This window comes from Acanthochromis polyacanthus, chromosome 1 (assembly GCF_021347895.1).
Source record: "Acanthochromis polyacanthus isolate Apoly-LR-REF ecotype Palm Island chromosome 1, KAUST_Apoly_ChrSc, whole genome shotgun sequence".
Lineage (NCBI taxonomy): Eukaryota > Metazoa > Chordata > Actinopteri > Pomacentridae > Acanthochromis > Acanthochromis polyacanthus.
This window is the reverse complement of record NC_067113.1, coordinates 25,880,399-25,908,133: the sequence shown is the minus strand read 5'-3', so window position 1 is coordinate 25,908,133 and position 27,735 is coordinate 25,880,399. Positions and strand designations below refer to the sequence as shown.

General features: G+C 41.4%; 2 protein-coding genes across 3 annotated transcripts in view; both read right to left on the bottom strand.

Annotated features, from left to right (window-relative positions):
* fndc3ba (fibronectin type III domain containing 3Ba) overlaps positions 1-1,221 on the bottom strand; it is a 109,494-nt gene extending 108,273 nt beyond the window's left edge. Inside the window, exon 1 of the mRNA XM_022223052.2 lies at positions 1,107-1,221. The gene's annotated coding sequence lies outside the window, so the exon portion shown is untranslated. The remainder of the gene's footprint in view (positions 1-1,106) is intronic.
* A 9,426-nt stretch (positions 1,222-10,647) lies between these two features.
* Positions 10,648-27,735, bottom strand: part of LOC110972677 (serine/threonine-protein phosphatase 2A regulatory subunit B'' subunit alpha-like) — a 74,896-nt gene continuing 57,808 nt past the window's right edge. For both annotated transcript variants that reach the window (XM_022223042.2, XM_051950744.1), the window contains exons 3-13: positions 21,095-21,379; positions 20,693-20,796; positions 20,503-20,605; positions 20,331-20,405; positions 16,164-16,407; positions 15,807-15,855; positions 15,616-15,705; positions 15,287-15,462; positions 15,036-15,154; positions 14,444-14,550; positions 10,648-14,365 (exon numbers count right to left, since the gene is read on the bottom strand). In XM_022223042.2, coding sequence (XP_022078734.2) covers positions 14,269-14,365; positions 14,444-14,550; positions 15,036-15,154; positions 15,287-15,462; positions 15,616-15,705; positions 15,807-15,855; positions 16,164-16,407; positions 20,331-20,405; positions 20,503-20,605; positions 20,693-20,796; positions 21,095-21,379 — 1,449 coding nt within the window. In that variant the 3' untranslated portion in view covers positions 10,648-14,268. The remainder of the gene's footprint in view (positions 14,366-14,443; positions 14,551-15,035; positions 15,155-15,286; positions 15,463-15,615; positions 15,706-15,806; positions 15,856-16,163; positions 16,408-20,330; positions 20,406-20,502; positions 20,606-20,692; positions 20,797-21,094; positions 21,380-27,735) is intronic.

The following is a 27,735-nucleotide window of genomic DNA, read 5'->3' as shown; positions in this document are numbered from 1 at the left end:
CAGCGATGCGTAAAAGGCGCTTTTAAAATGTCGTCTTTTGGAGTCTGTGCGTAAAATTCTGACACTGAATGGATTCCGAGTAGGAGAGACCAATGTTTGATTTCCACGTCTGCATCAAGGAGGCTGAGAGAAAGATTTGTCTTCTCTGCACAGACAGACACGTAGTCGTTTCTGAGGGTGAGGGAGAGAGAGAGAGAGGAGAGAGAGAGGGAGAGAGAGGCAGCAGACAGACTGGCTGGAAGGAATGCTAGGATATGCTGGAGTTGGGATTTTTTCCTCCTCCAAAGCCCCCTTTTTTTTGCTAACTGCATTCTGCAACCGCACACAAACTCCACGCATAAAAGTCGCCACCAAACAGCCCCCTTCAGCGTCCCTCAACTGTTATCCAACGTAATATAACCCCCAAACGTGTCAATTCAATGATTTCGCAACCCCCCTCTGTCAAATCTGACTGCCTCAGCATCTTCCATTCCAAGTTATTTTCCAGCTATAAAAGTGCTCATTTCCTGATTTCACGCAGCAGCAACGCAGCCGAACGTCTCCACAAATGCAAGTCGCAACGCCACAACTTTGATTCGTTACAAACAAGCCAAAGAGGAGAGAGAAGGGTTTTTCTCCTGTTGCGCACTCACTCCATCTGAAGTCCTCGGAGACAAAAACACATTCTTTGGTGAAAGCTGAGAAATCGGGACCACAAAGAAGCAGGCTCCGAACCCCCGACGCATTCACTCGACTAGTGTGAAGAAGTAGCACGGGTAATCCCCCCGCTCCTTTTTTTCCTCCTTTCTTTCTTTCTTTTTTTTTTGCTTTTCCTTGTTGTTTCCCTGATAAACGGGAAAATATGCCCAGAAAGTTTCGATTCACCCCCTCCTCCGCAGCAGTACTGAAGCAGTTTTCCTTTTTCCTTTGCGTTGGCCAAGTGGCCCAGACTGCCGGCGTCAGCGCTCAGCTCTCCAAACTCACACACACACACACACACACACACATACACATACACAGACAGACACGCACTTCTAAAAACTTTTTCAACATCGACTCCGCTGGCCTCGATTCCCCCTTTCTTTCCGGGGTGAGACGTACTGAGAGAGAAGTGTAAAAGAACTCACCTCGCTGTAATAAAATAATCTTCAAACAGACGGAGCTGCGCGTTTTTTTATTCCCAGGGTCGGGTCTTGCCTGTCTGCTGGCGCGGCGCGACGCGTACTGGGAGACTCCGCCATGTCAATCAAAACGCGACGCACATGGAGGTCAGATCCCGCCTCCTTTTTTTCTTCCTACCGTAATACACGACGCGCATCCAGAAAGCCAAAACAGAAAGCTTTGCATTGATAAAGGGGGTTTCTTTGCCGTCATTTCTGAAGAACTTTTCACACAGGGTTGGTATTTTACGCACAATACAAACAGCAACCAAAAGGAGATTTTCTAAACTATTTCCTTTCCCAACCTTGCAATTTTTTTACCCTAATGTTAACATGTATTAATATTTGTAGTAGAGCTGCAGCAACTAATCAATTAGTTGTAAATTCTTAGAAAATTGCAACTATTTTGATAATTTATTATCTATTGTGCGTAATTTATTAAGAAAGAGTGTCTATATTCTCTGATTCCAGTCTCATAAATCTGAACATTTACTGGTTTCTTTACTCCTTTATGATAATAAACTGAATATCTTTAAAGTGTGGACAAAACAGAGGCATTTGAGGACATTATGTTTTGCTTTGGGAAACACTGGCCAACATTTTTTCACCAATTTCTAACATTTTATTGACCAAACCAGAAAACAATTGAAAGATTATTGAAGAATGGTAACAGTCCTTAGTTGAGGCTCAAATTTTTTTTTTTTGTGGTTTCAGATACCGATTCACGATTAGTATGATATGACAGATATTGTGTCATATTTTATTCTCTTGATAATCACAGAAGACACCAAGCCACATAAACACCCAAACAAAACATCCATTTGAGAACCAGAACCATCATTTTAAGTAAAATATAGATATGTGTTTAGCTTTTCAGGGGAAAAAATAGGCTACATTTAAAAGTCCAAATCTGTGTGAGTTCGCCTACATAGCTAGTCGTTGTTGTGATCTTATGTCGGTACAAAAGGTAGGTGAACTCTTCTGCAAATAAAAGCAAGGTCAAATTCAGTTTATCTTTCTGCAGTGACACAGAATATCTTACCAGAACCGACGGGAGGAGACGACCTGCTCCAAGCTGTGTCACCTTGTTTGCAGTGGTCCCCTGCGTTTTATCCACCCTAACAAAACCAAACAAAACACCAGATCAATCATGAATGTAAATATTGCAGAACATAATATTTGTGACACGATACAAGAATTTCCAACAACGTCGACTCAGTGTGGATTCTGTGCGAGTCATGTGGGTTAACGTTGTGTCCCAGCACCTTTGAAAACAACTTGGATGACAAGTGAAAGTCCCTCTGGTGGCTGCACTGAAAGCCAACATTCATCAGCTGACAGGTCCAAGGGTTACAGGTCTGACACTGGGGCTTAAAAAAAAACACGGTAACCTGAAAGCAGGAAATCGTGATCAAAACAAGAAAAATCACAGGTAAATTTGATGTACATCTGTTTTATAAAAAAGATCACCAGACTTTCCATACACTGTTCAGGATGAGATAATGCTAGATATTATCTGTGCATGTGTTCCGCTTCCTTCTTCTGGGTGCATTACAGCTGCACAGTTTCATGTATATACAGACTACTTTTTATCTGAGGGGGAGATTATTTGGACCTGTTGCTGCTTGAAATCAACACAATAGCAGCCAACAAGTACATGTCAGGATTAAAACATTAAAACCTGTCTCGCTGGCAACCACATAATTCAAATAGTTTCATTACAAACCCACACATTAACTGTTTGTTGAAAGCAGCTCCTACGCTTCCAAAAGGGCTAGAAGAAACAGATCTTTAAAGCTAAACGTGACCAAAAATAATTGCAATTCAGAAGATACAGTCAGGAATGAATTTCTCAAATTTAGTTCTGAGAGTAAAAAGCTTCAAGAACCCTTGAACGGATTGTTTTATTTCATGTTCACGCGATCTCAAGCTCCACAAACAACAAGTGCGAAAACAAGCTGCTCCACTAGAAACAGTGTCTCCGTCGGTTATATACGTGTTTGTCTCCAGTGATAATCCTTCCTGTATTTTCAAGCAAGCAGACTCAGCCAAATACACTCATTGCCCCTGAGTTCTAGATTTCTCTGTGCTGGCACACACACACAGACACAGACACACACGCATAGACAAACACGCACATACACACATTCCAGCAACTGCACTAAGAAAACAGTCACTGGTGTAACTTGAAGCCAGCAGAAGAAAAATGGCTCTTTACTAGGACAATGTTCCTTTGAGTAACTGGATTAAATACAGTTTAATTCACTAAAAACTGATCATCCTCAGAGGGCAATTGGTGTGTCAGGCAGAAAAAAATCATCCCTGCACACCAGAAAAAAACAAAACAAAAAAAAAACTGCAACTCAGGTTCAGTGCAGTGGGGACACAGACAGACTGTGGAGCCCCCTAACTGCAGAAACAGAATAATAGCGCTGAGACACACTGTGCTCCATTCAGTCATGTTTAAAGGCATTATGGAGGATGGGTTTTTTTTGTTTGTTTAATTTGTCTGATTCACATAAAATGAATATACTGACCTTTAGTGGACTTGTATGTATGGTTTCTAAAAAAATAAAAAATAAAAAAAAATAACTGTGGACATGGCAGGACCTGAAAAACATCAGCCAATCAATGCGCTCAGACCGAGGCGTTTGGTTTGCTCCCTTTCCTGTCAATCAAAAATCTTCCGGCTCAGGCCTAGTTACGTAGATTACGTACGCCTTGGACTTACGTGTTTTCTATATGTGTTGCTTTGGTATAGCTTCGTAGTTAGCTGGCGACTTGTTTTGCTCATCTTTTTTTACATAATGGCAGATAAAGATCCAGGGGGACCCAGCCGTAAAAGACAACTTCACGAGTGCTATGCAAGTTTCTGGAGGGGGGCGTTTCTTCGTAAATGTTAAGAGGGGGGAGGTTAGAGGGGGGTGAGGGAGAGGTTGCATGCTATGTTCAAAGTCGTAGGAAATTAAATCTCCTCTAATGCCTTTAATTGTTGAGAACATGATTATTTTTCATCACATTTAAGTCAAATAAAGTGTCCGGAAATGCAGTACTTTATGTAAATCAAATTCAGTAAATTAAATGCATGACAAATCAGAAGGAATCTACTAGATTACGTCAAAATCTAACGCGATACTGCCATAAATTTGTACTTTAAAACCAGATATAAATTGCAACAGGATTTTATCACTGTAGAAATCATGTTTAAAATCTTTAACACTTGAGAAATAACATCCTACAATATTTAACATCTGACATTGTGCTTTAATGTACCAATCTCTGCTGTGTTGTGAGATAAATGCAGTGTCAAATGTTGCTGCAAAATGAGAAGATGGCTCAGCTTTGATTGAATGTTTCCTTGTATTTTAACATTTTCACACAAACTGATGTTTTGTTTTGTTTTGTTTTTACAGATTTTAGCTTTAGAACCTTTGTGTTTTGCAAAAACGACATATATTCCCCATTATTTTGAATCTCTCACACCACATTATATATATTTATACATTGAAATATTGTTTATATGGCATGTAGGCCACATATACACAAGTATACACTCACAGATAAAGAAATGCACATTATCCTACGTAGTGATGTTATTGTATTGAGGTCAGTCAGACCACAGAGAGTCCCAGCTCCATGTTAGGCCTTTTCACTGAAAAAAAACAAAAAAAACAAAAAAACAACCAAACACCAGCAACAGAAATCCAAAGAGACTTATTTAGGATTTAAGAGGGTTAGTACTTGGTAAACAATACTGTCAACACCAATCACAGACACCGAGCACGTGAAAATCCTTTGAGTTCAAACTCGCTGTGCAGCTGCAGTCTGTGAGAGTCCAAGCAGAGGTAATGAGTTGTCTTCTGAAGCATGCCATCGGTGCAAAATTGTAAGCAATATGTAGAAAATTTAAACACGTCACGAAAGCAGATGGACGAATGGAACTGGAAGAAGCTTGGGGTTTAAACGGCTGCTTACATGAAATTGTGAGATGAGCCGAATGCTGACAACTCTCACAGGTTTTGGTGAACCATAATAAATCTTACGCGCTTCCTAAATGGATGATGTATCGTGGAAGAATTCAGAAACTGTTTTCATATTCTGACAAACTAACATAAAATTGAGTAATTAAAGTCTCAATCACTTATGTGTGTCTGTGTTCTTTATTGTACTTTATGCTCAATTTAGAGCTTTAAGTTGCTCTGTGTTTGACACTGCTACTTAGAAAGCTCATTGTAATGACAACTTTAACATAAAACTGATTACATTATTACATTTAACCTGTGCATAGTAGCTAAAATCACCTCCACCTAAACCAAATGTACAATAAATGCTGCTTATGTGTTAAAATCTGTAATGATAAATGAGGAAAAACTTCTGCCTTCAATTCGTACTTTGTGTGCTTTCATAAAATGCAGGTATTTTTGTTGTGCTATTTAAGATCTCATAGATCTGCATTTGTTTTCATACGCAGCTGGAGATGTTGCGCTCACTGCATCAACAGCAAATTCCTTTAAATGTGCAAAGAGCTTGAGCATGTGTTGCATCATCTTACATCAAAAATAGTCAGACTTTCCGTCAATCATTTTGTAGGGCTTTGGCTGTAATATTAACATTAGTCAGATAAATTTGTACAGTAAATAATATTGCAAGTCCTTGAGTTAAATAGACCATTTATTAGCATATGTGACAAATTCCCCAGAAGCTGCTCTAGAGATTTTGTTTATATTACGGCATGTTGTCAGCATTTGAAGTTCATCGATCAAAAAGTCTGTTTCTCTGAACACTACAAGAATATATTGTTCATGCTACTTATGCTTTCAAGCAATAAGAGATGACGTTCTTTTATGAACACGGACAAGGTGCATTTATGTCGTTTATCCCACATTTATCTTCTCTGTGTGATATGTATTAATCACAAAGGAGGAGACGCAGATAAAGAGAAGCAGATGAGTTGGGGAAGGGCTTAGAAAGTTTTAAACAAGAGAGGGGTGAATTGTGCAACAGGGGCTGTAACTCAAAATCAGGAAAAATGTTCCCACGATTTTTGCACAGTTGAAGCAGCGTATACTTTCTCACAATCAGACTGTGAATGTAAAATGGAAAAAAAATTAAATAAATCTGCTAACAATGGCAAAGCGGGGCAGCTTTGAGTGACGTCCTGGACATTTACAGACGGCGATCACATTCGATTAGCTCTGTGGAGGAGATGGGGTGAGGAAAGGCTGGAGGGAGCAGATCTTGGAAGAGCAGTGCGACTATTTCCCCTGTATGTCAGGTCCAGGCCTCCACAGCTACCAGATGTTTACCACCAACCCAGCTGCTCCCCTTCTTTATCCTCATCGCTCCTTCTCAGATTTTTTCCTCTTCTCTCTCTCTCTCTGAGGCTCTTTAAACCAAGCCCTCCCTGTAATCATGCACACTCAGTTCACCAGAGGTCTTTGAAGTAGGTGGAATGCGTCCAGCCATATGATAGCATGCGCTCTATATTCTTATGGCAGATAGAAAGCAAAAAGGAGAAAGCGGGTAAAAAGAGAGACTGCTGGATGGCTTCCAGCTCTTCGGTGTGGTTTTTCCTAGATTTTAATCACGGCCTTGCTCCACTTTTACATCTTGCACGTGTTTATGTATGCGCTTACATGTGCATGTTGTGTCTACATGCTGTTATGTGAGTGTGCGTGCGTGCGCATGTTTGAAGAAAATGCTCGTCTGACGGATGATAACAGGCGTCTGGCTGCAGAGAGGATGGAACATGATGGTGCGTCTGTATGCGCGTGTGCATTGGAGGTGCTTCCTCCCACAGATGTGAGGATGGAATTTACCTCATCGTGAATTCAAAAGAGTCTACCCAAAGCTCTCTGCACACCAACAAGAGCAGACATGCCTTTACTTTTTCTGTCTCTCTCTCTCTCCTTGTCTTTGTGAACCTCTCTTTTCCCCCTTTCCCTCCCCACCGCCGTTTTTTTTTTTTTTTTGTGCAGGGCAGCTGGTTGGACCATCAAACACTTCATCTCGTTCTGTGATGTATGTGTTTGTGTCTGCATGCCCTGAGCTGTGCATTTCGTCGGAATAGATAGGGGCTCATAATGTATGCGTTAGAAGGGAAAAAAGGGAGAAAAGAAGCTGGATGTGATTTTGGATTTGATAAGCGTGATGACTTCCTATTACAGTAAAAACACATTATAATATACTCTGTTTTATGCTGCATTACAATGCACAATGGTACATTCCTTAATTAACAGAGGAATTAATTGAAAATTCTAATGTTTTACAAAGACAAACTAAAATATGCTGTCTCTGAGTAGACCTCTTTGCTGTATTTTCCCTTGTCAGTCTTGCTTTCGGTGTCTCTTTGCAGTCTAAAGTGGCTTCAGCTATTTTATATTGATTCTTTTTTGCATCCCTCTAGCATCTCTGTCTCTCAATATTCATTTGTTAACTGCATTAAGTATGCATTCATACAATAAAATAATGTTTTAGATGCTATAAAGGTCATATGTAAGCAAGAAGATACCCACAGACGTTCAGTACATTACCCTAGTAATACAATATATTTCGTAATTAAGTAAGAAATTAGTGGAAAATGATCAGGCACAGAATCTGTTCTGCAAAGACAAACTAAAATAGGTTGTCTCTCTGTCTTTTGCCTTTTTAGTCCTGCTTTTGGTGTCTTTTGGCAATCTGCAGCGGCTTCAAATATTGAGTATTGATATTTAGTGTTGTTTTTGGCATCCATCAAGCAGCCAATTCAAAGTCGTTCTGTGCCCAAACACATCTCTCTGCCTCTCCAATGAATTGTTTCCAGTTGTTTCCTCGCTCTTTACAGGACTTTTCCAGACGGCTTCATCTACAGATCACGTTTCTGGTATCACTGGTATGTGTGGAACAAGTACAAAACTCCGCCTGTTTCGAGACCCTTCGCTGCCCCGGCACATCTCTCTGTCTCCCTCTTGGTTTGTCTTTGATGAGATGAATTAGTTCCAGTTGTTTCCTCGCCCATTTATTTTGCGGGTTTCCCACTCGGCTTTATCTAAAGCTCAGCGTTTAGCAGAAATCTGTGCTTGTTCACTCTTTGCCAATCATGTCATGTGTTCCTTCTTACATACCTTCCCCTTCCAATTGTGACATCACAGCGGGTGATATCACACTGGCTGGGTCACACCACCGCAGGGCACTGGGTGTACGTCTGCCTCTGGTGCAATCAGGCCAGTGGAATGTCTGTGACTCAAGGAGGTGGCACAGCGATGGGGCTGGCTAATTGCTTTGTCCCTGACATTTGTGGAAAACAAGCAGGCTGCCATTTCAAACAATGACCAGTCAACTCTGACCTTCGATGGGAGGCAAATTGCTCATGTACAAATCACAACATGGTGGCATGCCAACTATTACACCACTCACAGAACAATCATTGCATTCAGAACAATAAACCCCCTGAAGAACCTCCTGCCTACAGTCCCCCTCGGGTTGCCATTAATTACATCCCTATGAAAACATGTAACAGCAGTTTTCTGAAGCGCTATAAACACGAATCAGTGTTATCAAGATGGGTGGATCAAACTGGTAGATAAAAGTTTTGGAACTAGAACAAAAACCCTGTAAAAACCATGCGATGGATCCATCCAAAACACTACCAGCTGAGGTTAACTGTTTTGTAAAATACTCAAAAACACAGAGGATCTCAACTTTTTAAGTAAAACAGTCATATTTAACTGGCAGCTTTACTGATATTCCTTTGGAAAGGCTCCAACTTCTGTTACCAAGGAAGCCTGATTTTTACCTGTACAGCCGCGTCTGGACAGATGGATCAGATAGAGTGCCATGAAATTTTGTACAGATATTCATTGTCCCCTGATTATGAACCTTGGTGATATTACGGATCCCTTACACTTGTTGATTTGATTTGAATTTTTGATTTGCAACTTTAGCATGACAGTAAACATGATCGTATTGTAACTTTGCATTGCTGTTTGCATCGCTGTAAACTCTTGGTCTTAATAATAATAATGGATTAGACTTATATAGCGCTTTTCAAGGCACTCAAAGCACTTCACAATGAATCCATCATTTATTCACTCACATATTCTCACTCTGGTGGTGGTAAGCTACATTTGTAGCCACAGCTGCCCTGGGAAGCGTGGCTGCCAATCCGCGCCTACGGCCCCTCCGACCGAGCCTAGCCATGCTACACCCATGTTTCTGACGGCACAAGGGTCTAGGGAAGCTCGACAGGGAGGGAGGCGGGCTTAAAGGTTGTCTATCAAATCCCTCTGCAGCAATTGGGTAGGTATACAACCAATCAACGCAACGAATAGGCTGACGTAGTTCCGAGAGCACCGGCGGATTGTGGCTAAGTCCCATTAGCTTCCCAACCAGCGGAGTCAACTGGTATATTAAGGATTTGCCATATCCCGTCGGCATAAGTCCAAATATGTCTTTCTTCTCAATGAAACACTTCAGTGCCGTCCTTTGTTTATCTTTCAAGTTGAATTTTAGCTTCAAATCTTTAAGGGCTGTGGCCAAAGTCGAGTTGAAAGATAACTGTTTATTGTGCGCCGGTTGTTTCTGTCAGAATCGTCAGGCCTCTGTCATCACTTTGTTACGCCCCCCCGTCTGACTCTACACTTCATGGTGATTGGTCCGGCCAGTTTTAGGAGAATCCAGCCTCGAGCCTTATGGAGGGTAACTAGACCCACCCTGGCAGAGAATTAAATTCGTTGCCATGGGTTGTCTAGCGCGGCTAGGCTACCTCCGACCACCACCAACATTCACACACATTCTAGAGGCAAGGCGGGTTAAGTGTCTTGCCCAGGGACACAACAGCACATGACTAGGCGAGAGCGGGACCCTTCGATCATTGGACGACCTGCTCTACCACCTGAGCCATAGCCGCCTAATGATTAAAGTGCATATTTTTTTAAAACATAAAAATGCCAGTTTGTCTTCATAAAACCCATAGGTGGCCCTTTTTTTATTGGAACAGCTACTGTTTACAGTATTTGCATACATTTCTGATCTACAGCAACTTTGCTATCGAGGGGAACACACCAGCAGATGTCACATCAAGCTGGACAGAGAAAGTGTAGGCCATTAGAAATAACAGAAAGGCATTTTTATCATTGCACATGAGCTGACTCATGTTGTTACCAAACTCAGAAATGCATCCCAGCTGGGGCAGCAGAGATAATCCTCCTTGCGAAGTTACACAATCAGTGAGACAAGGTTAAAAAAAAAAAAAAAAAACAGTGACAACAGTCAGCTTGAGATTATTGGCTGAGATTATTATGGGAAACTCCTACGTATGGTTTCTGCCAAATTAAACAATGTGCCACACTGACCACAGACTTCCTGTTTGGGTTTCATGTTGTTGTCATGACAACAGTGACGCCATCCACAGTGATTCAGTGCAGAGCTGCTTACGTCATATATGCCAGTGCAGGCCATGTGGGTCACAGAACCCCACATGTTAATTAAAAACAAACAGCAGAAAAACATCCTTCATGTATTTGTTGTTTTTTTTTTTAATTTCAAAGCACATTTTTTAATGCACGTACAGAAGTTGAAATGTCAGAGCTTCTGGCCTTCAGGTAAAAAGGTCAGAATGCCAAAGAGGGAGAGACTGTGAAGTACACTCTGTAGAGCAGCAACATACACAAACACACTTACACTACACAGTTTGTGTACACAAGGAGGGAATGATGACGTACGTATGTGTGGGTGAGATGTGTGTCTGTGCCTGAGGGAGAAGGAGCACAAAGAATACAGTCGAAAAGCCTCGAAAACACAACAAATGTTCAAGAAGGGTTTATATTTGTTTGAAACATCTTTATTGAAACTTTTAAACTTCAGACAAAAGCAACAGATTACAGGAGAAAGAAAGAAAGAAAGAAAGAAAGAAAGAAAGAAAGAGAAAGAAAGAAAGAAAGAAAGAAAGAAAGAAAACCATGCCAATACAATGATCATCAGAATTCGCATGACATCTCAGCTTTCTCCAGTTTCCTCTGCACGGAGGAAGTACGTCAAAAAATAGTCTCTTCCCTACCTCTCCGAGTAAAGATGTAATTCCAAAATAAAAGTCTTGCATGGCTTCTCTCCTCGCCTGATGCTTCAGGATACTTTGCATAGAACCAAAAAAGTTATCAGCCAGAGACGTCCCATCGACTTCAATAGTCCTTTTTTAAGTACTGTCTGGGTGAACAGGTCTCCTTGACAGTGCGAGTGTGTGTGTGTGACCACAGCAGTGAAGCGTCAAAGGTTTCTGTATCTTACATAGTTTTGTGATTGTCGGGTCGGGCAGAGAAAGACAGATTTCACCCACCGTGCATCTAACACACAAACATACACACGTCTAACATAATTTACCCCCCTTTCCCGAGCCACACAGTGGCACAGCAATACAAACCCTCAAAATACATCAAAAATCAGTCATTTCTATCTAGAATGGCTTATTATCACTGTTAATATTATCATAATGTAGTTTAATACACTGATGGGGTGCAAACTCTCTTTCTTCCTTTCAATAGCAACTATATAATGATGTGTGTGTCTGTGTACAGTAAGTGCCAGTAGAGGAGGTATATGCCTGTGAATATGAAGCCACTGAGGACAAGAGCTGTCCCATTCCTTATTACAGAATTATACAAGCGCTCAAACACACACTGATCCCCATGGCAACAACTTATAAACAACCCGAAACCAGGAGAGCTACACAACACAGGCTGCTAAAACACACTCATCTATCAGTGACTTATAAGCAAACACACACTCCTAGCTATTACAGTAAAGGCAGTATACACACATGCACCTGTCTCTTTTGAGTGCAGTACAGTAAATAACGGAGCTGTAGGGTTCACCCAGTTCTAAAAATAAATGACATAGTGGTATCCAACCATGCAAAAATGTTTGGCTTTTATTTTATTTACAAGCCTGAAAGATTTCTGCCTCGATCTCAATACAGAGGAGAACGGAAATTTATTTGTGGTCAAAAAAACTACTTGAAAAATTCAGCAGGAACAGTGTTTTGTCAAGTCTGGTGTATGAACAAACTCTACTGTCAGGACTACTTCTACAGAGATGCTTCACCGTGTGTTCTGTGGTTTGTTTGGGTAACATGGTTTCAGAGAGGAGCCACAAACAAAATTGCATTCACTTCCACTGTAGCAGGATTCAGGCTGAAATGGCGCATTATTCAGAAAATAGACCCCCCAAAAAAATCCCAATTTTTTTGCCAGAAGAATACCACTAAAGTTTTTTTTTCTTTATAAGTTCAGGTGACCCATTGAGAGGCATCCTGTAGCGTGTGCTACAGGGACGATGGACGTCACACAACTTCATAAACAAATGACATATGATAATGAAATGTAAGCTGATAAGCAGAAAAACGACTTTTCTTTTTTACATAAATGACTACAACAAATAAACCAGGCTCTCTACACACTCAACAAGTATGTGAGAAAACACTGTAAAGATGCTTCATGTGCAGAAAGACGGGATGAAATGGACACCAATTACTTTTTGTTCAAATAATTAACATTATGGGCTGCACAGTGGCCTAGTGGTTAGCACTTTCGCCTTGCAGCAAGAAGATCCCCGGTTCAAATCCCAGCCTGGGCCTGGAATCTTTCTGCATGGAGTTTACATGTTCTCCCTGTGCATGTGTGGCTTTTCTCCGGGCACTCCGGCTTCCTCCCACAGTCCAAAAAATATGCTGAGGTTAATTGACTATTCTAAATTGCCCGTAGGTATGAATGTGAGTGTGATTGTTTGTCTGTATATGTAGCCCTGCGACAGACTAGCAACCTGTCCAGGGTGTCCCCTGCCTTCGCTCGAGTCAGCTGGGATAGGCTCCAGCACCCCCCGCGACCCTAGTGAGGATAAAGCGGTGTATAGAGAATGGATGGATAATTAACATTATCCCATAATACCCAGCTCCCTGTGTAACTTACTATGTCCGTGTACCTTTGTCTCGTGTTTCTATTCTGCACTTCTGCTCGTTAAATATGTAAAAATACAGGTTTGACAAAAAGAAAATCACAAGGACGCAGAGAAAACACACAGCGTGACTTTGCATGAGAAAGACAGGAGTGACTCACAGAGCGTAGGCACATCTATTGCATTATCACAAATGTTACAGGTGGAAATGTTTGGGCAACTCTACCAGAGAGCTTGATATGACTGGCAGCCTGAATCAGTTAATGTGCATATGTCAAATCTTTACCTGACTGTGAATTAAAAACCTTGTAACAGAGGGCTTGAACATTACAGTCCGTGTAGGCAGAGAGAGCTCTGATAATACCGCACTAATAATAGAGCAGCTCAGGCTCATGGAAACGTCAGCAGCCCATCATGCACCACACGCGCCACTGATGGCATGCAGTAGCACAGACTGGCCACAGAGAGGAGGTGCTGTTACGACCGCTGACCTCTCCCTGAAGGGACTAGAGGTTTCACAACTTCCTTTACAAGAAACACAGTGACAAGCTGCACGGGCAGCAGCAGGTTTCTGAAGGCAGTGTCTGTCTGTGTGTCATCTATCTGAGCAGCTGCTTGTTTGGTGATTGTGGATCTTCAATGGCAGTGCCTGTCGCTGTCATTATCTCTTTGCGTCTGCCTGTTTTTCTCCAAATAGGAGTCCATTTGTGTCACTGACAGCCAACCTGTCAGTCTACCTTTAGCACAGCAACATTAAAAAATAAAAAGATTGTCTTCTGGCAGGATTGTCAGTAGAGAATTCATAATCATAACTACATTATTATACAGTAAAGTATCTTTCTCGATTCCTTTGAGAGCTAATCAAACAGGCCCCCCCCCCAAAAAAAATCACTGGCTTAGTTCTCTCTCGTGGAGTGAATCAGTGGAGGCAGTGATTTGTTTTCTGTGTGAATACAGACGCGTTTCTGCACCAAACACAGAACAGTTATGCTTTACGGTCACACACACACACACACACACAAAATAAAACCCCTCCATTCTGAGGGAAGTCCAGAGTCATCGTAAGACAGATGTGGGAGTCCTTTTCTCTTTCCGTCTTTATGTCCATGCATTCTTGAATGCATGTATCCCAGTGGATCTTCCATCGCTGGGGTTTCTGTCCGTTTTCCAGAGAAAAAAGCTCAGGAGTTCCAGGGAAAGAGTTTTATGCTGACAGGTCTGATATGACCAGTTTTTCCATTTTATTCCCAATCTCTCCTGGGACTTGAAGTTCTTCAGATTCATAATCATCATCAAAGGACCTGAGAGCACATAGAACTTGTTAGTATAAGGTACCATTCTCCTTACTATCCTGGTACATTAGAGTGTGTGCTTTGTACCCTTCATGTAGCTGTTCATTTGCAGTCTCCTCCGCCACCAGTATCTCATACTCCTCTGAGGCATATTTATCCCAGTCAGATGGCTCTGGACCTTCAGTATCAATATCCTGGAACACCATATGCATACCAGATGTCAGTATTTTACAACTATTGGCAAAACACACAAAATAAATGAAGAGAATTCCATAGTATTTTTTAACAAAATAAAGCACAGCATGCAAAGACAATTAGCTTAAAACTATGCAAATACATAGCACCTAAAGACTGAATTAAAATAAATGTTTAAGCAAAAGCAATTATTAAAAATCCAGACACTAGTATTTAGACAACTTAGTACTGGCAATAAAGTGCAAAACAAGGATGTGAGTTCTACAATCAGTAAACAAACAGCAAATGTTATTATAGTATATCTCCAGGATCTTCCACATATCAAAAGTCAACAAGAAAAATAAATTTATTCAGTCAATATCACTGTTATATGTTGAATAATTTGCTTTTCATCTTTGCTATTGTAAGAGAGGATCAACATCCCTCATCTCAAACTGCCAGCTGCAGCAATATAGCTGAATAGTACACAGGAGCTGCAGATTACCTTTTGCACAGCAAATGGATCTCTCTGTTCGTGGTCCAGGTATTTCTCCAGGTTGAAGAACGTGTCAAAGAATATGTGAGCCATCCGGCATCGCTTTAGATCACCCAGGGTTATCTTACCTGAAAAAACACGACACAAAACATACGTGCATGTGTAAAAAGCAGAATGGCAGCATGTGAATGTCGAATGAAGATAATGAAAGGTTGATTATATAAATATAAAAAGACAGAAAAATAGTGAGGCTAACTAACCTGAGCTCTCTGGTTTGACCAGGTCGAGCATCTGGCAGAGCAAATCCTGGAAGGGCAGCGGTTCAATGCCCATCCTCTCCATCCTCTCACACTGCTCCTCATAGAAATACTCCAGCTCAAACATGGACAAAACGCCGTCGCCATCCACGTCCATGCAGCGGTACCAGTACTCTATACTGGAAAGACAGATGACAAATGTGGAGTTAGACTCAGCACAAAGACAAAATACTAAAACAGAAGTACAACTGGGAAATGGTGAGCACTGTTGTCCAAAAAAAAAAAACTCAAACTGCTGCTCAATCATACAAATCAGAGCAACTGTTTCTTACCTGGTGGGGTTTTTCTTGTCTTCCTCAGATATGAGGAACCAGACGAACTCGGCGTAGCTCATCCTGCCTTCCCTCTGCACAGCGTTACCCCTGGAAACCAGAGAGACGGAGCCGCTCACACTCACTGCTGCTCCTATTATGGTGAAGTAATCAGCTCCTCGGTGTTTGTTTATGTGTGCGTTTCCACTTACCGAGTGACGGCCCCCGAAAACAATCTCTCGATGATTCTGTTTGAGGACGCTGTCAGAGGAGAGAATGAGGAAAGTAAGCAAATGTAATTTGGTTCAAATACGCAGAAACAAATAGATACAGTTGGAAACCATTGTGCAAACAGTACAGTCAGTTGCTCAAGTGTTGATCCGAGAAATCCAATTTTGGCTATGTGGTCATATAATAAAGTAACAGCTGCAGGAAAGCGTTCAGATGAGGGCAAACTGTTGTTACCGTAATACCTGATGTCTTACTTGACATGCATTTAATGCCTGTAGAATAAACCCCATGGAGCTGGTATGGATGCGTTCTGTTTGGGGAAAATAAATCCTTCTTACCGTGGTCGTTGTATCTCGCCAGGTCTTTGGGATCAATATACAAGTCGTGGTCAGTGTCCAGTTCCCAGAACTTGCAGTAGATGACGTAGAAGTGTTCGTAGGAGAAATAATCGGTGATCTGATTGATGTCGTCCTCCTCTTCCAGCAGCGCCAGGGTTTGTAGGAAGTTGCTCCTGCGCAGCTCCATCATAGTGACACGGCCCGTCCAAGAACGATTCACCACATAGAATATCCGCTGAATCACCTGTGAGCAGCAAGATGATACCAATTAGCACAAGTTAATTCAATTTACAATAGAGTGAGAAAAAGAGTCAAATTAAAATCTATTTTGAAATAAAGCACGGTCACACAAAACAGAATAAACCAATTAAACAGCAGCGGAAGCAAGAAAATGACTATTACAGACAAAATCTGAAACAATTAGGCGATTAATTGAAATTATTTTGGATAATTAATCTAAAATACCAGGGATTTTATATTTTTCCTGGTCTTATGATGTGATAACAACTTTGTTATCTGTGGTTTGTTTGGCTGTCCACTCTAAACAAGCAATTTTATGACATTACTATCAAGCTTAGAAAATTTTGACGGGTACTTTTCACAATTTCTGATATTTAAGCAATTAAATGATAAATCAAAAACCAAAATCTGTAGTGGTTGTTGATTATTTAAGAGCCATAACAGTGCAGTAAAGTAGGGATTATATTGATATTCGCCTCTTCTGGATTGATCTGTATTGTTTTAACTCAACGTCAGTCAGTTTTTTTGTTACTAAATGACAATTAAATATATATTTTAAAAAGCACATGAACACATCTTGAAAACAGACATCAGCTTTCTGAGACAGTATGAGTCAAAACTACTTAAAATCTCTTAACTTATGAGAAAAATATTAAATGCTACATTTGGATTTTGGGTCTCGAAGGAGTAAATATGTTCATCTTTCCAGAGTTAAGTTAAGAAGGTATTAAAGTGAAGATTTTTATCTTTTACGTCTGCTGGTTTGCTAATGAAAAAGTGAAAAGTTAACCAGATGGCAACGTTCCAAATTGAAGCTGTCACACTTGGATGCCTGTCTGAAAATAGCACGAAACTTGCATGAGATCTGTACAAGCACTGCCATCCAGATTTATTAAACATATTCCTCATTTTGCCAAGAGGGTAAACGACCAAGAGTGCATCTACAGCTGATATTTTCTGACCTCATTCATAATCTTAGCAAGACAGGTCTTTAGCATACAATGGAAACAAAGGGGGCACAGTCACTCTGTCCTGAAACACAATACTCAGGCTCGGTCAAGAGCGGATTAACAACCATTTCCTGGTACATGGACCTCCCGTGGTTACTAGTGTCTCATACAGTAGCGGGTCAGCTGGCCTAAACTGAATGGGAAGTGTCTTAAAATGGACATGCGAGGGTCTCAGTGCGGCGGAGGGAGGGCACCAACATTTCCGTGATGTCACCTCACGCTGACGCACCAGAGTACAGACTTCTCTGCATCTCTGCACTTCTACGAAGCAAATGCTCGGCTTCTGTAGCACGTGTTGCAGCTGTCCCGGCCCTTTATTCATAGACACACATGCTGCACTGCTTATGTTACCCAGCTGAGGCGAACAGAAAACGCTCTGCTGACAAGATAGAAGGAGGTTATTAATATTAAACACTAACAGGATTGTGGTGGTTTTGATGATTTATGGCTTTGCACAGTCCAGTAGTAAAAAAAAAAAAGAAGGAAAATAAAAGCGGGAACATTTGCTTTTTTGAGTTAAAGTCCAGTTAAATTTATTTTAACCCTTTAAGCTTCAGTCAATTCCAGCCGTTTTCAGTACAAAAAATCGCTAATATTCTATTTTTAAATAAAAAAAATGACGAAAAATACAGGGAATATTGGACGGGCATCGCGAGGTGCATTTCCTTGAAAATGACCGATTCGGGGATTTTATACCGACTTCAGGACATGTTTTGGATAAAATAGTTTACTGGCTTGTGTCATCTGGATGTAAAAGGTTGGATTATGGCTGTTTTTTATGGAATCTTTTTTTGTGTGTGTAATAATAAACCCGGAAATGTGAGTCGCGCTGTGTCTGTTGAAGCCGTGTATAGAGAACGGATGGATGAATATTTGTTTTTGTCGGACAAATGTGTTTTTCTCACCTGCTGTGGTAATCGCATCTGAAAGTGGTTTATACCGGCGGATTCATGAGAATCTAAGCTTTCCATTGGTGTATAGTGTTTATATAATCGTGTTTGCAGCCGTCGGACATTCCTGAAATTCCTATGCAAATTAGTAGGTGTACCGCCGGCAGTACACTGAAGCTTAAGGGGTTAAAAAGAAAGATTTATAGTTAGCAAAAATGTACTTAAAATATCATATGTAAAGCCATTTGTCATAGTGTTACATTACTGCATTTCATGAGTGCAATAACACGACTATGCAGAATGTAACTGCTGTAACTAGTCTGGATACAATTATATAGTTTAACAAATTCTTTTTAATAATATATCATATTTTACAACCCTGATCAAATGTCTTGTTTGAGAAATCAGTGATTTCTAAAGTAACAAGTAACTAGAGTTGTCAAGATATGTGTATGTGGCCGAAAAGACACATAAAGGCATCAAGGACGTAAGTCAATATGTTTAGTTACTTTCTAACAATGAGGAAACTGATCACAGTTTTACATTCACATCTATGTATACTGACCAATGAAGGGGAATTTCTGACACTCTGTTCACTATAAAAGCTCCTACATTTTTACTTCTCCTTTGAGAATCTGGATAAACTCTGTTATTCTCCATATTATATACAATATCAAATCTGCAGTAAGCACTCAGCGAAGTGTTTAGGGTTTTCAGAGTTTAAGGATTATAGCAAATCTCCATGCTATACTGGGTCACATTGTGAAAACCCTATTTTGATTTGTTTTTGGAACAAACTTATACACTTTTTACTTCAAATGTATTTATTTTCCACCACTCAGCCTATGTACCTATCCTAATCTGTGGTGACGGGCTCCTGGTAGTGATTGAAAAGATGCAAGAACATGGATGCAGGAGGCCGAAATGAATAGTGGACAGGGTTAGGAGCTTAGATTTTAGAGCTCAGAGAAGAACCACTACTTCTTGTGCATCTGACAGGGATGCCACCTGGATGCCACCTTAGGGGGGTATTCTGGGCACGTCTGACTGGGTTCAGGCCACGGGGCAGACCCAGACTGCACTGAAGGGATTATGTATCCCTTCTGGCTCAGGAAAACCTGGGGATCCCACAGGAGGAGCTCGAGGTGGTGGCAAGGGGTCAGGACTCCTTTATTACTTTGCTCAGACTGCCGCCCACGTGACCTGATTCCAAACAAGCAGTGGTGTTGTGACCTAGCATTTTGTCGTCACATTTTTTGTTGCTGTCGTGCGTACCTGTGACCTTCAACACATTAAGTGGGAGTATGATTTAGATAATAAACGGTGTGATTCAAAGCGAAAGAAAAAATGGTTGATTTATGCCTACTTTAAACCAAACTCTCCAAAACTCTGTACTTTAAGAATGATAGTCACCCCTCTCCTGGCCACTGGTTGAATAAATGAAGTCTGACTGTTGTGAAACTCCTGAGAAACTGCTGTATTAGGGAAAAGGCTTCTGGGAAATGTTTATGGTATTTGTCAGAAATTATGAAATTGGATGAGCGATGTTATCTTTTAAGTAAGTAAGTAAACTACTGTGAGAGACTGGTGCTCCATTCAGCTATAAATCAGTTTTATTCTTTGTTTAGTTTATACATTTTACTTGTCAGTTTAAATCCATTTAAACTAGATGTCAAGTTATTTCTTCTTTTGTTTTATTCATTATTAGTAATATTTTCCAGACTGCCATGGAGTAAGGTGCAATGCTGTATATTTACATAAACACAATGTGTTGTGCAAAATGTGTAAAGGTATAACATCAAAAGAATATATGTTGTTTTTCTGAAAATATTGCATGACACCGGTTTATGATCATTCTGGGTTGCTGCAGGCTTTGGAGATTAGGGACACAAAACTGTGCTGACAATACAGCCAATCCAACAAACTGGTAATAATTTGAGACTAAATAGGACCGACGTTATCTTTAATCTAACACACTATTACAATAAAACAAATAGAGGACAGTTGACATTTTTCATGCCATTTACCGTTGTTATGTAGCGTGAATGGAATTCAGGTGCATCCTTGAGAAATGTGAGTCCGGGATGCGTATCTACAATGTCCTAATCAGACAAAAACAGCAAGAATGAGAATAAAAATGTGATTTATACAAGTTTGTTTGAGAAACAAATGACAGCACAGATTGATGAAGATGCATACCTGCAGTAGAGGAATGAAGTCTTCCTGTTCCAGGTAGTTACAGCCAGGCTTAGCTAGCAAGGAAATAAACCTTGATGCATCATCGTGGCAACTGTGCAACAACCTGCAGGAGAGGAGATCTGAGTTTAGAGCCTGATTGCAGAGGTGATTTTGTATTTTTAAGACTTTGATTAAAAGTAATTTATCTTACTTCCTCCAGGTTGCAATGAATGAGTGAACAGACACGAAGCCCGTCCTCTCACCACCTGCTCCGTAGAACATGGGGGCCTTCCAGTAAAGTGGACACCCGCATGCCTGGACAGAAACACAAGTAACACTATAGTTACCTCACCCTGGAAAACACGTGTTTGTTTCCTCGACTCAATGACCGCACTGCTTAGAAAGGAGAGGATTTCTGGGAAAAAGAAAATACTTTGGGATAATGTTCATGGAGTTTGATGGTGTCAAGATGAAACATGAAAACATCAATATCAGTGTTGTTGCTGATCTTTTTCCTCCTTTCAACTTCTTATTTGTTAAACAGAAATGTTATCAGAGTGGAAAACAAAAGTAAAATGCACACAATTTTCTCATGTGTTTTCAAACTGCTGACCTTGGCGATCTTGCCCATTTCGTAAATGTCTGCCTTCTCCTCCTCGAACTCGGTGAAGGCCGACTCGATGGCAGCGATGGTGGCATCGTGGTTGGCAGTCGGGCCCAGGGCAGGGAGCCCACGGGGGTAGTAGAACCTGGGAATGTTGATGGCAGGGGGAGGAGGGGTGACTATCACCGGAGCCGGAGGAGGGCTGGGCGAGCGCGGTGTTGGGACCGGCGTGGCTGTGGCCGCAGCTGGGGCAGGTGGAGGAGTTCCTGGTTTCTTTTCTGGTTTAGACTGCACCTGAAAACAGAGAAGGGAGATCATGTGTGAGGACAGACAAGCAGGGTTGGGGTTAATTACCTGTTCATGGTGGTAACTTTCTGTTTCTGTTTCTTTTAAACCGTAACTAGTTACACAGCCAACACGCTAATGACTGTAACACCGCAGTCTAGTCTTGGTGTTCTTGATGATGCATACTTTCTTTGTGCAATTTTGACTTCCAGGTGCAAAACTCACCCTATTTTCCTGGCTTCAAATGACTTTTTATGGCAAGCAAATAAAAATATAATCACTTTCAGAGTTAACCTTCCCCAGACAAGACACAACTTCACTCTTCTAGGGAAAAGAACCTGTAAGCTATGTGGTGGAAACTCCAGTGAGTCATAAACATCCGAAAAAGCAACAGGAGACTTGTTCTGCAATCTGTTAGTCACTAGATCAGACTGACAGGTAGAAAGCAGTCGCAACTGTTGCTAAGAAAAGTTCCAGGTGGCACGAGGCTACAGCAGGCAAGACTATGTAGGGATAAACGTAATTGTTCATAATCTCAGGCATCCTAACTGGCTATGAAGGAATAATACACAACATTCATGGGGATAGTAATGTAATGCTGTAATTATGATGGCTTTAACAAGTCCTTTAAGTATTAGAATGCACTCTTATGTGTACATGTGCACGCACCATGATAGATAATTTCAGTTACAAGCAAGCAACACTGAAGTTCTAAATGGCAAAAATGGCATTCTGGGTTGTATGCAATCCCGAGAAGTGCCACTTAAAAAGTCTAGTCCTAAAATTCTGTCTTCCATCTCTATTTTTGACGCAACTCAAGACACACAGGCAAAAAAAATATTAATACACTCGCATACACTCATGAAAAGCAAGCAAAGCAACATTTGAATTCCAAATTTAAGGCCAAGAGGACCTGTTTAAAAATTCCTTCCAAATTCCATCATCCATCTCTATTTGTGATGCAACCCAAGACTCACAGGCAAAGAAGTGCACTTCATACATTCACATACACTCATGAAATGCTCAAAAAATTTATTACCAACATACTTACATGGTGTAATTCACAAGACATCAGTTCATACTAATACGAATAACAAGTTAAGATGACATGACTAATCCAATACAGCACCCATTTCCTTTACCTCAGGATTGACATTAACTGTTACAGATTTCACATGAAGTGAAGAGAGCACCAGACCCCAGAAATGAGTCAACACTGCTGCTTAAATCAAAACCTAGTGTGTTCCAGGAGGAGCTCCCTGGTGTCTTCTCTTGGGCCTCCATACTGTGTGTATTGAGCAGGACAGCTGTAGCAGTCCTCCCCTTCTCAGCGTTCATTCTGTCACACTATTCCTGCACCTCCTGCCCTATTAATACCCCGCTGGTATCTGCCTCAGAATAGCTCATCGTCCCGAGCATGTCACTCGGCGAGCATGAGAGCGACAAGACGCATCTACTGTATGCGTGTGTACACAATACATTAACATCTGTCTGTGTGTAGAAAGCATGTGTGCATAAGAGAGAGAAATAAATAACGAGGTGTAAATATTGCGGTTATTGAGATCTGAGCGTGTTTTTGTGTTTGTAGCTTCACATTTTTCTTGCACACCTGCACTCCGTCCGTCCTGCCTGTTGAACTGACTGACCTGCTGCTGCTGGAAGGACTTGAGTCTCTTCTTGAAGCGTGAGGGGAGGACAAAGTCACACCCCCTGGCCAGAAAGGCCAGCTCCCCCCTCAGGTCAGGGTCCCGCCGTAACGACGTCTCCTTGATCATCATGGTGGGGGCAGAGACTTGCAACCCCCTACCACACACAGATGCCGGTGACACTACTGACACAGCGACTACAGATGGACCAGCTTTCCCAGCAACCAAACAATCAGTTAAGTTGGACTGTAATAAAGAAGCCAACTATCCTGTGACCCAAAAATGGCAAAACACCTCAGGAAAGCAAGAAGGAATATCCCACACGTGTGCGATTTCATGCAAAATGTCCTTCTGAAATCACACAAAATCTATCTCCTCCAAACGCTTGCACGCACAGCTTCCCAAAGCTGTGTCCTGTGCAACAATAATCCACCAGCGTATCTGTGTAAATAGATGTTCCTCGGGCGTCCTGTGCTACATTGCAGTACGGGAGGTAAAACCATGGTACCAGGCAGCTTTACGATCAATTGCAATTCCAAACCGAAGCTCCTCTCCGGGGGACGAAACCCTCCGGTGTCCCCCTGTCAGCTCTGGATGTATGCGTTTAGTGTAGCCTCACTGGTGCCTGTTGCTCCAAGCTGGGCTCTGACAAACTGCACTGAGAAACATGAGCCATGCCGGGGTCCGGCAATACACACACACACACACACGCACAAAAACACGCACACAGCAAACCGGCTGTCCTGAGCTTCAGGGTGGTGGGTGGGCAGGGGGTGCGACCATGTTGCATATCAGTGTGTAGTGTTTTGCAGGACGTGAGCCCTCCTCAGTTTCTCCCTTTGACTAAAGTTAGCCAGTAAGGAGTAACAAGTCAAAGTGACTGATTGAAATAATTTTACTTCCCTCAGATGGTGTTCCGGTACGAGTGGGCAGGACCAATGGGCTGAAATGTTTTCATAGAGGTAATCTGGGATGGATGATGAATCAGCGGGCAAAGCACCTGTCGGTATATGTGTTGACACAGAGTATTTCCACTGAACTAGCTCAGAGACTTAAAACAGCATTCCCCTTTTAAACATTTAAATGACTGTCACTCTTCATTAGATCAGAAACTAACAATCAGAACTGATTCATCTGCTAATAATCCATTCATCTATCATGTTATAAAATTATCACAAATCCAAGCCATGGCTGCAACAAATCACAATTAACTGCAGTCCGATGGAATATTTTGCTCCATTAACCTTCTTAAATCTCAAAAAGTTTGGTTTTAATAATAGAAAGAAATAGGAGCAGCAACTCTTAACGTTTGAGAGGCTGAAACAAGGAAATGCTTTTCATTTTCACTGGAAAGATGACTTACACATTAATTGATTTTTAAATTAGCAGCAGATTATTTTTCTATTGATTGACCAATAATTTCTGCTCTGATCTAAAATCCCAAAATTTTGTGTTTACACTGATGTCGAGACACTTAATTTTCTGTCATCAGCAGTATTGTTTGTTCCATGATCCTCTTCTGATAGTTGCAGAATAAAAATAAATCACAACTGATTTCTTGAAAGCAAAAATGTAACACCCAGTTTTCACACATTGTAACATTAATTAATAGTGAGTGCAACCAGATTTTGGATTTCCAGTGCAGCATCCATTAGTCAGGGGTCTGCACTTTCTCCCAGGTTGGCCAGGTCGGACTAGAACCGATTCTGTGCCGAGCAACATCAAATCTAAAGGCTGAAGATGCACTGAAAGAGGGGGATCCCTTGGGATACACAGGCTTGACCTATTTTCAAATTGTCCATGACACCAAACATCTGCCATTTAATTCATATGTAATGAAAAGGAAACTGTCAAATTTCTCAGACTCTGATCATGCAGTAAACACAGATTCCTTTTACTTGTGTTTCAGAGAAGCACAGATGGAGAATCTAGTGCCCTCTAGTGCTATATTGGGCTGCATGAGAAGTAGAAGGTAACTCATAAAACAGAAGGATGCATTTAAGTAAAAATACATCACTGCTCTTGGATGCTAAGGAAATCGGTTTTCCAGGCTTTGAAAAACTTAAATTAAGCCTGTTGCTTTCATGCTGATCTGATGTTTTATATTATACCTGAATGTTGTCTTGTTATTTTCAATCTTCTTTAACTCTACTGTATTTTCAACATGTGATCCAAGTCTCAGTGTGTATTTCTTCACTTTTCCTGAATCGTTGCCAACATGGTGTGTGGAAAAACAACTGAATAACTTAGGGATCTCTCACATGGGAAGCAGAAAAGTTCCAAATGCGTACATGGGTGTGAGTGGCTTTCCAGAAAAATAAGTGAGTCACCTTGTGTTTTAGGGTAACTCCTCTCGGCTCCCTGTGCGCCCTACTGAATTCACTGGAACAACTTGACTCTGTACTGAAGCCAAGGTCACATACCGATCCCACACACAGACACGCGCACTCATGCACACATTGTCTTCATGGTAGCCACCTCTCACCTCCGTGTTGCAGAGGGGAAGGCTGTGTGGCCGCTATCTCGTGCCAATCAGCAAATGCGCACCAGATTCTCACCAGGCAGTCGTGCCACGTCGAATCCCTCAACCCTCCTTTTATTCTCTCCTTTCATCTCCACTCCTCACTAAATGTTAGTTCCCACCACTTCCTCCACACAACCTCATCACGATGCACTTGTGATATCGTAAATCTCGGCATAAAGAGATATGTGTGTGTGTGCGTGTGTGCATGCAACTGTGAGTGTGTAAAGGGAGCCAGAACAGATGCCACTGGGCAGCTGTGTGCTCTTTTCCTGTCTGACTGACAGTCAGTGTAACTCTGTCCTGCCTAAGTTACTTCACTCGGTCCTAAACCCTTACCCTCCCTCGCTGCCTCGCTCCACCTTTTCAAGCATTTTCCATTTAGGCAAAAGACTGTTACAAAATGAATAAAATGGCCAGTTTAACAAGCTGTGAAGACTGTGTGACCGGTGTGTGGGAGTCAACAAGATTCTGAGATGTTCTGCTGCAGTATGTAGGAAAGTAGTCTGCTCAGGTGACATGAAAGCAGCCACTAGAACAAAGTGTTCCTACTTGGGAGGGGATATATAAGGTCAGCAGCAATGCAGCAACGCAAAAACTTGTGTTGTAGTGACCTGGAATTTTCGTTTAATTAATTAGTTTTGATTAGACTTATTTAATACTTTCTGTCTGCCGATATTAAACCCCAATCCATATAATTTTTCTACAGAATACGCACTTCAAGCGCAATAAAGTTATTAAAAACAACCTAATCTATATGCTTGACAACTGAACAGCTGTACAAAATGCATTTTTGCATTATTTAGGTGAAGCTCCAGGAGATCAAAGTCTGAACTATAATATAGAGGAGTCAGAGCGCGCCGTGCCTCCAAAAGCTTCGAAAGTTGCTAAAAACCTGTATTCTCTACATGTATAGTAGATTAGCTAGAGAACCTGGTTGCACCACCAGGTGGAGCATTTTACTGTTTAATACTATAGCAAGCTTAGGAGGCAGTCCCTTTACAGTTCTGTGCTGGCGAGCAGAGAGCATTGTGGGAGTTAAACTAACAATGGGTACAATGACAGAGACTTTTATGACACTTAATGTCCTCTGGCCAGAGCTGGTCGATGTGTGGAACAGGCCCTAGCTCAGCTTGTGCACTTCCTTATGGAAACCTGTGTGACAGTGGATGTAAAGAAATGGTCGGTATATGGATATATGCCTAATATATCTACAGGATTACGTTAAACAAGAGTGCATGGGACTTAACATATAAATGAATAATCATTAACCCTTAAACAGTGCTTTTTAATCCTACCAAGACCACAAAAACCCCGCTGTGTTTTGCATGGGTAATGCTAGCAATGGGTTTTACATCAACCTGAAGTGACTGGTTTGCCAGTGCTGAAGTGGGAGGGCAACCATAGTTGCGCAGATGGAGATGTGTCCAAGACAAGTATCTGATGCTCCAGATGAAAAGAAACTTCCATTCAGAGGAAGGATTATGGCCAAAAAAGGAAGGGATCAACGAAAAGGCATGCATTGACAGCATCTGGCGGTCACTGCATGAAAGTGGAGATGCTGCAGTTTCAAAGCTGCAACAATTTTGCTTTTTTTTTTCATGTGAAAACCTCAAAAATAGTCATCACACAACTCCACAGCTCTGTTAAGCTTGATTGGGCATTTTAGCATCTTTAAGCTCTTTGCTTTATTGTTAAGGCCCATAGGTTTAGATTGCAGCTTCAGTTTTAAACACACTTTTTCCAAATTTTACCTATAATGTACATTTCAACAAAAGGGTCATTCGACAAAGAAAACTGCTTGATAATAGGTTAACATGTAAAATAACATCAGATAAGACCTACTTTTAAGTCGCTGCAACGTGAAGCTGTTGTGTCTGTGAATATCAATGCAAACTACTCATTGCAGAAGGATAACTTAGGAGACGGAAGAAGTAGAATGTGGAAGGAAGAGCAGGAGGCCTGATGGAAGTTTAATAGTGGAAAAGAGGCAGAGCAACAGGTGTGCGCGCGGCGTGTTATGTCTGTAAGAGCTTTCCTCCACCCACCGCTCAGATCTAATCCAACACCGCTGCTACAGAAACAGGTGAGTCAGCAGCCTTCACAGCATTGATCAAATAATTACACGATGGGACGCACAGAGGGTCAGCTGTCCGGCAGCAACTGTCGCCTTTGTCCAACTGTTAAAAGCCCACCGC